Source organism: Gymnoscopelus braueri (assembly GCF_963280865.1).
Source record: "Gymnoscopelus braueri genome assembly, chromosome: 3".
Taxonomy (NCBI): Eukaryota; Metazoa; Chordata; class Actinopteri; order Myctophiformes; family Myctophidae; genus Gymnoscopelus; species Gymnoscopelus braueri.
This window is the reverse complement of record NC_137612.1, coordinates 13,562,616-13,572,808: the sequence shown is the minus strand read 5'-3', so window position 1 is coordinate 13,572,808 and position 10,193 is coordinate 13,562,616. Positions and strand designations below refer to the sequence as shown.

At 41.5% G+C, this 10,193-nt stretch overlaps 1 protein-coding gene across 1 annotated transcript; it reads left to right on the top strand.

The window, feature by feature from the left end:
• Positions 1-910: 910 nt before the first annotated feature.
• LOC308082867 (protein FAM72A) lies at positions 911-9,656 on the top strand. Its single transcript, XM_080424931.1, has 4 exons — positions 911-1,652; positions 2,286-2,363; positions 3,767-3,891; positions 6,307-9,656. Exons 1-4 carry the CDS (start codon positions 1,501-1,503, stop codon positions 6,399-6,401), a joined length of 450 nt encoding a protein of 149 aa, XP_080281057.1. The 5' UTR covers positions 911-1,500; the 3' UTR covers positions 6,402-9,656.
• The last annotated feature ends 537 nt before the right edge of the window (positions 9,657-10,193 follow it).

The following is a 10,193-nucleotide window of genomic DNA, read 5'->3' as shown; positions in this document are numbered from 1 at the left end:
AGTTGCACGCGCGCCAGTCAGTGTCGCCAGCGAAAGTAGCAGATCTACAAGCTCACAGTGCGTCGCAAAAGCGACGCGCTGTGAGCTTGTAGATCTGCTACTTTCACTTCCTGGACCGTTGTTCGCCGACCGACCGTGTGGTGAAAAAAAGATGCCCAGACTCAAATTCTTTAAGCCAATCAAATGCAGCGATACGTGTGACGAGATAGGTCCAATCAATGGGCGTCGGCCCTGTCTCGACGCTGCGTCCAATCAGAGTCGCGGAGGGGGGTGGGGCATTGAGAGAGCGTCGCCTCTTCTCTTCGCAGATGAGTGAGGCTGGGAGGGAACGAGGCTAGATCGTCGTCCAATCGGAGCCGTGGGGGGGAGGACGTCGGGAGATTATTGTCCAATCGGAGCCGTGGAGGGGAGGGCGTTGAGAGGTTGTTTCAGGAAGTGTTTTTTAAATAAGCAGGAAGTTGTATCAACAACAAAGCTGACAGACAGCTGGACAGCGTTAGCCTGTTAGCTTAGCTTCAGAGCTGAGGCTAAATAACATAAACCTGGAGCAGAAAGAAAGAGAGAAAGAAAGAAAGAGAGAACAGACTCGCTAAATGACTAAACTAAGGAAAAAAAAACACCTTTTATTTACTGTGTTTTCAGACGACGTCGGTTCATCTTAATGAACGTTGAATTATAATCCAGTTGTTGCTTCCTTTAACCAGTTACAACGCTGTTAGCACAGCTTTAGCTAATGCTACATCATTAAGTTATTATAATATCTAATATTGTTATTGTTATTCAGTACGTGAACGGGCTGCAGCAGCACTGCCTCCTGTTTAGCAGAACATTATTACAGCTGAAAGAGACTCAACAACAACACACACAGACACAGAGACAGAGAGAGAAGCAGGCAGATCATATTTTAACTGAAAAGACCTCACAAAAAAACAGACAGAGAAGCAGGACAGATCATCATATTTTAACTGAAAGTGAGACTCACAACAACAATCAGAGACGGAGACAGACAACCAACAGACCGAGAGAGAAGCAGGACAGATCATATTTTAGCTGAAAAGACCTCACAGACCTAAAAAAAAAACAGACAGAGAGACACAGAGAAGCAGGACAGATCATCATATTTTAACTGAAAGAGAGACTCACAACAAAAAACTGAGAGAGAGAGACACAACAAACAAGAAAGGCAGAGAGAGAAGCAGGACTGATCTTTTTAGCTGAAAGAGAGACTCACAACAACAGACAGAGAGAGAAGCAGGACAGATCATATTTTAGCTGAAGAGGCTCATAATAGACAAACAGAGAGAGAGAGAGAAGCAGGACAGATCATCATATTTTAACTGAAAGAGACTCACAACAACAAACAGAGAGAGAGAGAGACAACAGACAGACAGACAGAGTGAGAGATAAGCAGGACAGATCATATTTGAGCTGATAGAGGCTCATAGTCATAATAACATACAAACAGAGAGAGAGAGAGAAGCAGGACTTATAGATCAGATCATGTCTACGTCCAACGCTAACTTCAAGAACAAGTGTGTGACCCAGGTGAACTGTATCTTCTGTGACAGTGTGCTCTGCACCAGAGGGATGAAGGCTGTGCTGCTGGCAGACACAGAGATAGAGCTGTTCTCCACCGACATCCCACCCAACAGGTAAGATCTGAACAGCCCAGGGGGTCCAGGACCCCTAGGGTGATATATATATATATATATATATATATATGGACCCTAGCTCTGGTCCATAGCGTTAGAAGGAGTTCTCTGGACCAAAGCTACTTGAACCCTAGCATCCTTATTCTGAGGAGAAAGTTAGCTTAAAAAAGAGCAGATCTACAAGCTCCCAAAGCCGCTTTGGGAGCTTATAGATCGGCTATTTTTTTGGCTGAAGAGGTTTTGCGTAGAGGGGGGGGGGGGGGAAGCAGACCAAGTATGGAGTTAAAGGTCAGGTTTACTAAGTATTAGGGTTTAAGTGGTTAAATGTTTGAAAATACACATTAAAAATGAATCCAACATGATAGTTGCTGTCAAACAAGTCTATATATGACAAAGTTTAATCTGCAACACAATTTTATACAGTTTGTAGTGGGGGTCCTTGCTTCATCTCTCTCTCAGCTAGAGGGTCCTTGGTCTGAAAAACGTTGAATGAGTGTACAAATATAATTTTAACTTTAAATTGTAACAAATGTACATCTGTTACGCTCTCAGTTTCAAATGGATAGATGAACATGGATGATGATTTATTTATGTATCATTGTATTATATCATTGACTTATTTTCTTCCTCCAGGACTGTTGACTTTGTGGCCAGCTGCTACTCTACAGAAAGCTGCAGATGCAAGCTGAGAGACATTGCCTGTTTGAAGTGGTATGTGTGTGTGTGTGTGTGTACACTATGGAGAAGAAGCCCTCAGGGCTTTGTTTGGTCAGACCATCTGCCCCTGCAAGATGCTCTGACCAAATATCAAGACAATCCAGGCTAAGTAGCACACATGGCAAGAAATGCAATGAATGCACACAGATGTTTCAGTGTGACAGTGTGCTATTGTATTGTATTGTTGTTATTACTGTATTAATATCAGTTTGCTCATTTATTTCTATGGTTGAGCTTCAGCAAAGTGTTTTTTTTTTTAGAAAGGCATATTGTTGAGCTTTGCTTTTGTATTCCCAAGCTTTTGTTATTGTAAACACAGGGAGAGGAAAAAAACAACTTGTTAGATAATAGTCGTCTAACTGGTGTGGAGTTGGCACTTTTAACAGGTGCTCACTATAAAATGCTGACAAGGTTTTTGTCTTTTCATTGTTCACTCTCTCTCTCCCTCCCTCACTCCCTCCATCACTGTGTGTTGTGGCGCTGTGCTCCCACAGCGCTAACGCTGTGGGCTATTCCCACGTTGTTTTGTCCCCCTGTGTAAACCATCGGTGAAACATGCTTTGAGTGGCATGCACGCAAACCAACCGACTTTCAGCATTTAGACTGGGATTAATTAACTTTTGGGTGTGGGTGTGTGGGTGTGTGGGTGTGTGTGTGTGTGTGTGTGTGTGTGTGTGTGTGTGTGTGTGTGTGTGTGTGTGTGTGTGTGTGTGTGTGTGTGTGTGTGTGTGTGTGTGTGTGTGTGTGTGTGTGTGTGTGTGTGTGTGTGTGTGTGTGTGTGTGTGTGTGTGTGTGTGTGTGTGTGTGTGTGTGTGTGTGTGTGTGTGTGAAAAATAACCAGATGCAGTAGGCGGGCTCTACACCAGATTTGAGGGAGTTTAAAACATGTTGGATAATAGTCGTTTGCTGGTGATGGCATCTGTGTCATTTTAGATTTTCGCTATATATATGAGTGTGTCTCTAAAAAAAGAACTACTAGCAGATATAAAAGCTCATAGTGCATCACTTCGTGCTGTGCTATGAGCTTGTAGATCTGCTATTTTTTTTTTGTTTTGAAAATGTGTGCAAATCTTTGAATATATATATATATATTTTTTTTTAAAGCGAACATTTTTAACTCAAATCTTTGCTTCTGCGGAGGTCCCTGGAACAAAATATTTTGAGATGGGGGTCCACAGCCAAATACATATAATCTTGGGAGTCCTTGACATGAAAAGGTTTGAGCACCACTGATATTTAGCAATGAGTTTTTCACTAAACTGTTAGGAATAAGAAGACATTTAGTAGAATCGGCGTCAGGTCTTAATGGGTTAACAGGTGTTCACTATAAAATGCTGACAAGTATTTTTTTCTTTTCATTGTTCTCTCTCTCTCTCCATCCTCTCTCTCCATCCCAGCGGTAACGTGGTGGGCTACCACGTGGTGGCCCCCTGTAAACCCTGCCTGCTGTCCTGTAACAATGGCCACTTCTGGATGTTCAACAGCGACGCTGTGTCCACTCTGAACAGACTGGACGCCACAGGTCAGTCAACACTCTGCTTTTTGTTCAAAGCATGTGTCATCGTTCAAAGCTTTGTGACCGCATACAGTATACATACAGTACATACAGTACAGCTAAGCCCCGCCTACAGGATATCGGTTTGGCCAATCATATCAGCCATTTTATGACCTTTTGGACTGGATAGATTGATTGAATACTTTATTAGTCAGAAATGTAAACAGCAGTGGTACAGTCAGACATTAACTCTCTCAGTGCCAATGAAATAAAAAAATATGTTCATACTGTGCCAGCAATTTTAGCAAAGTAAAAAAAAAAGAAAAAAAAAAAGTTCGGATCACGATATCTTGGGTTCTGAAAATTATTTTCCAAAAAATGGCACTGAGAGAGTTAAGGCTAAAAGGATAACACAAAAATGGTGGTCCTATGTATTCAATTCAACAACATAGCATACAATAATTACACAATAGTACAGGGGTCTTCAACAGGGGGTCCGGGACCCCTAGGGGGTCCTCAGAGTTACTACAGGGGGTCCGCCAAATCTTTGTGTGATTTTTTTTTTTTTTACCTTAACCACTTGAACCCTAGCATTCCTTTTCTGAGGAGAACTTTAGCCAAAAAATAGCAGATCTACAAGCTCACAACGCCTCGCAGCGCGAGGCGTTGTGAGCTTGTAGATCGGCTATTTTTTGGCAAAGAGGTGTTTGGTGTAGAGGGAAAACACTGGGCAGATACAAAGATACATAAATACACAGCACATCTGTCGCTCTGTGGCTTTGTATCTGTGTCGCTCAACACGCTCGTGAGGGGTGGACCGTGTCCGTTGCTCCCTCATGGACACCGGCCGCCCGGTTCCCAACTTCTCCACACATCCGGTCTGGGAAAAGTTGGAAATTGGTTCAGGAGAGAATTTTCAAAGGAGGGGGGAAGGGAGAAGCCCAGGACCTGCAGGGGACCAGAGGGGGGCCCGCGCCGCACGCTCTTACCTGACCGAGGCACCTCTCCCGTCCCATACACCCGCTGGCCGCCGCGGCCTGGATACTATGGTTCCCCCCCTCCCTACAGGGAAGGGGGAGAGAGCCCTCGAACTTGCACCTCCAGGCACCAAGCCAGAACAGGGTGAAAAAAAGCGGGGGGGAGGGGGGAATAAAAAATAAATAAATAAATGTGATTGGTTCGTGCTTCGCTGCGTCATCAGAGCTACAGTTGTAGTTTTGTATCTTTGTATCTGGAATTTGAACCCAGCTCAACTTGAATTTGTAGCTTTTGTATATTTGTATGTTTTGTAGCAGATCTACAAACGTCAGATGCTGCCTTCAGTGCCTTGTATCTTCATGTCGCTGGCTTCCATTGAAAATGAATGGTAGCATGTATGTTTGTATCTGCCCCTGTGAACGCAGCATCACACCTCTTTTCTATGTGAATTATCATTTACCTCCCCTTGTGGTCTCATGATAGATGTTTGCAATATATCTGCAATTATGCAGATAATGTATCCCTTTTTTTTTGTATCCCTTGAGTTCATGTTCATTTTAGTCGTAGTCTTTTAAATAAAATTCCATTTAGTTTTAGTCATCTGAAATGTTTTAGTTTTTGTCTAGTTTTATTTGACAAAATAAAACTTAGTTTTTAGTCGAATAAATCTACAGTTGATTGATTTAGTCGACTAAAATTGTATTTTGGCGGGCCTTTATGGCGTTGTAATGCCTGATTTATACTTGGCTGTGTGCGGTAATTAGTCGATCTACAAGCTCACAACGTGTCTCTGACATCTGTGAGCTTGTAGATCGTCTATTTTTGGAGGGTGACACCCACGTGCAGCCAAGCATAAAATAACTTGTCTTAGTTCTACTGGATCTCGTCTCCACTCCGAAATGTCCGTCTAGTTTTTATTTGTTGACGAAATTGTCAATATATTTAGCCTTAATTTTAGTTATCATAGCTTAGTTTATATTTAGTTTTCGTCAGTGAAAAAAAACGCTGAAACTCAACGAAAAGTTTTCGTCATGGTTTTAGTCGACAAAGTTAACCCATTCAATCCGGGAACGCATCTGTGTCATTTTAGATTTATTTGGCTATTCAAAAATAGCAGATCTACAAGCTCATAGCTATGAGGGGTCCCTGGAACAAAACATTTTGAGATGCGGGTCTGTGGCCAAATACATATCTAAAAATGTTTTCTAAATCCTAACAGTATGTTGCTATAGCAGTGGTGCTCCAACTTTTCCATGTCAAGGACCCCCAAAATGATATGTATTTGGCCGCGGACCCCCATCTCAAAATGTTAAAATATATGTAAAACTTACATATATTCAATCCTTTCACTGTTTCATAAATCGCACATTAGAACTTGTTGGCCATACAAACATTTTCAGCCGTGAGATTTAATTTTGCTTTTAATCCATGGATCCACGTTTCCACCATGTTGTATGTCTGCAGGCCTGAACCTGTTGCTGTGGGGAGACCTGCCCGAGCTGGACGACAGCGAGAACGAGGAGTCGGAGATCCCTTCAGAGGAGGAGTGCATTAGGTAGAGAGACACTGACACATCATCATCTGAGAGAGAGAGAGAGAGAGGAGGAACTAGAGAGAGAGAGAGAGCAGACAAACCCTTGAAACAGAAGCAGAGGATGAGAGGAAAGAAGAGCGGCCTTAATCTATGACCATGCCTTTCCAATCACTTGTCACATACTGTAACCGTTTTTCTCTCCTGTTATTTCTGTGGGTGATCATAGGACTCTAGTGCATTCTGCTGCATTCAACCTTTCGAGTGCATTCTGCTGCATTCAACCTTTGAGTGCATTCCGCTGCATTCAACCGTTGAGTATTTGCTAAAAAAAAACTCTTGAGTCATTGGCTGGCCTTGAGAGCTGCGTTGAGCGTAGGCATGCAGGCATACAAGCACACACAGACGTCTGAGGGCTGGATGGATCGTAGACGGTTCCCAATATGTTTTACACATTAATGTCACAAAAACCTGTTTTTTTTATTTTAGTGACAGCTGGATCACAGACGTATGAGAGGTCGTATATATATATTTTTTAGATTGATCAGTCACACAACGGCAGTCGTCCTGTTTGGATTTGATGAATTCAGTGTTTACATTAAGTATAGAGTTCACCGATCTTTCCTCCTCGACAAACGGTGGTAATAAATCATGTTCAGAATATCGAATACGCCGCAAAACGGCAAAACTCTCATTGAAGACGGGTCTTGGAGGCTTATATCTCTTCACTGTGTTGGCTGAGTGCTAACTGAACAATTGTGTGCTTTTTTTTCAATCCTTTGTATTAGAGAAATGGCACAAAAAAACGACTAATGTCTACCTTCAGATTGCTTGCTTTTTAGGGCATATCTAACACTTAGTAAATGACAAGCCGTGGTTCCACCAAAAAGCTGCATTCTGACATGCTTTATCCAGTGTCTGTTACAAATCTATATGTCACAGCATGTCTTTGACACGTGGTAGAAACTGGCCCTTGGTTTTGTGTGTGTGTGGACTGGGGACTGTGTTTCTATCAGTGTACAGTTAAGTCATTTTAAAACCCCTGATATGGTTTTTGCCAAGAGCCCATAGCCATCAAAGTATTCATAAGTCACTTTAGTAATTGGCACAGGGCTAAACATCCAAATGAATGACATTGCAATTTTGGCAGCTGTTAAAAAGAAAAGGCCATCATTCTTCTTCAGTCCAAATCACTCATTAGATTTATAAATGCGGGGTTCTAAATGGATGAAATGTTATGTATTCTGTTTCCGCTGCACAGCTCCTTATACAGTTCTGCTAATAACAGCCTAATTGTAGCATCTGATGAAATCACAGACACTGTAAAATAGTAAAGGGCTAATTTAACTCGGGAGTGTGTACAAAATGTAACCTGCTTCACCCAGCAGATGGCTGCTCAGGTGAGCGAATGCATGGGGGGAGTCTATTAGGAGATAAGTGTCTTCTTGCTCAGGGACACTTTGACAGACTGGCTGAGCCAAAGGGTCAAACCTGTGACCTTTACAGTTCCCAGGTGACCTATCTGCCCACTACGGCTACGGGCAGGCCACGCCTACATTTGTACTCTCTCTAGAGTTAAATTTAACCCATTTGGACCAGGAAAGAATCTGTGTAATTCTTTTGATTTATTTGGCTATTCAAAAATAGCAGATCTACAAGCTCATAGCGCTTGTAGATCTAGTATTTTTTTTTAATCGTGAAAATTTGTGCAAATCTTTGAACATATATTCTACAAATGTCTTCTAAATCCTAACTCTTTTTTTGAAAAAAACGTATGTTGCTATAATATCAGTGGTTCTCAGACGTTTTCATGTCAAGAACCCCCAAAATTATATGTATTTGACTGCGGACCCCCATCTCAAAATATTTTATTCCAGGGACCCCCAGAAGCAAAGATTTGAGTTAAAAATGTTCACTTTAAAAAAATATATATTTAAAGATTTGCACAAATGTTCACGATTTTTTTTTGCTATGAACTTGTAGATCTGCTATTATTGAATAGCCAAAGAAATCTTAAAATGATAAAGATGCGTTCCCGGATTGAATGGGTTAACATTGCTGAGTTGATATACTGTACAGTATAGTTTAAAACATGTTGAAGACATGCTTTCTTTTCTTTTGGAATGGGTTCCAAAGTACAACTGGGTTGGAGGACAAACTTTGTGCGTCAGGCTCCTAAATGGTGCAGAGTGAATATCCAGGTTAACCATTAACCTCTGATCAGTGTGTATGGCGTTGGCCTTATTGTTTGTGTGGTTAATGCTGATGAAGAGTCATTGCTGACCTGTTGGACGTCACAACGTCTCAGCCAAGAGACTTTAAGATCCCCCGTTTCCAGGGGGCTCAGAACAGAAGTCAAGGCAAACAGATGATGAAGATGATGGCTCAGTATAGATAGATGTTTGGCAGCACAATCCTTCATCATGTCCTCATTTTATTTATCATGTCATGTCAGTGCTTTATTATGTCTTCAGGAAGCATGAATGAGGAAAGTTCAACCTATATTTAGCAGAAGTTGCTGAAGAGGCTTAGCTAGAATGTCACACTTGTTATGAGAATAATAATGGAAGTATGCCTTCCACCTCCAATACTCCCATCTTCTAAAGACACATATATATACTGCAGTGCAGCTTATAGTTGTGGAAGGTTCTGCTTAGTGGAAAGGAAACTAAAACAAAGCTAAAAAAAGGGGCGCTCAGTGGAGCACAAATCTCCACCAGTAGGCATACCTCCTTCCATTGTTGTGTGTGGTGCATGTGATCCTGACATTGTTTTGGCATTGTGCACATGTATGGAAAAGGGCACAGGGCAACAGGGGTAAGGCTATGTGAACAGAGGCTGATTGTTGATGCCCTGTGTCCGTTACGTTCGTACAGGACCAGACATGGAACACACATTAGGGTGGGAATGTCAATGTCAGCGTGAGTCATACGTGATTCACTTTTAAGGTCGATCCGATGATGCAATATAAGCCCTCAAACTTTGGAAGCCAATTATAGCCAATCGATATGGAATGTCTGACAAGGCGTATGGGGAGTTGCGCCATGAACCAAGGAAAGCAGGGAAGAAGACATTTGGAGGGTACAAAGTATGGCTCGAGACTAATACACCAATATGTAAAGCAGGCTGGTGCGGGGAGTGACTTCCTTGGCTTACTGCCATGTGCTCAAGAAATTTGGCAGTGATCGGTCTAGTACTTTAGCAACATTAATTCCAGACACACAGACAGACAGACAGGGGTGAAAACATAATAATTCCCGGGTCTTTGGTCTGGCAGAGATTTTTTTTTAAATCCTTTACTGTCTTTAATACCCTTCAGTGGTGAAGTTGGAACTGATCGTCGGAAAGACTTGCACACCAAATACAAAATCTGTCTAATCTTTATGGTCAAGTTCCATTACATGATAACATATGTGTGTGTGTGTATATATACAGTATATCTTATCTATCACTTAAGGACACGGTTTAAGACATTGATCTGCTAGGTATTTATAAAATTCACATACCAAATATGTATAACCACTTAGAATCCTTTTGTTTACAATGTTTGTTTACAAATACAATGTTTTGTAATGTGCTGTAGTGAATCTTTGCTTTTTTCTCATATTTAACATTTCATTTGTGTTGTAGTGCTTTGATTATAAGTTAAAAAATACAGTTTTATTTGTACAGTTTTACCTCATGAAGGTAACACTTGCGAGCTTCCTCTGGCTAGGACAATATAGTGAGATAATCACAAAGAGTATTTAAATGGATAGGAAATTGTGAATATAATTAACCTGCTGAAAATGTATATTTTGAAATTGCACTGAAACTGCAT

Coding starts and splice junctions, on each gene's coding strand:
- LOC308082867 (XM_080424931.1), top strand. CDS start 1,501: ATGTCTACGTCCAACGCTAACTTCAAGAACAAGTGTGTGACCCAGGTG. Junction 2,364..3,766: donor GACATTGCCTGTTTGAAGTG/GTATGTGTGTGT, acceptor TCTCCATCCCAG/CGGTAACGTGGTGGGCTACC. Junction 3,892..6,306: donor GAACAGACTGGACGCCACAG/GTCAGTCAACAC, acceptor GTATGTCTGCAG/GCCTGAACCTGTTGCTGTGG.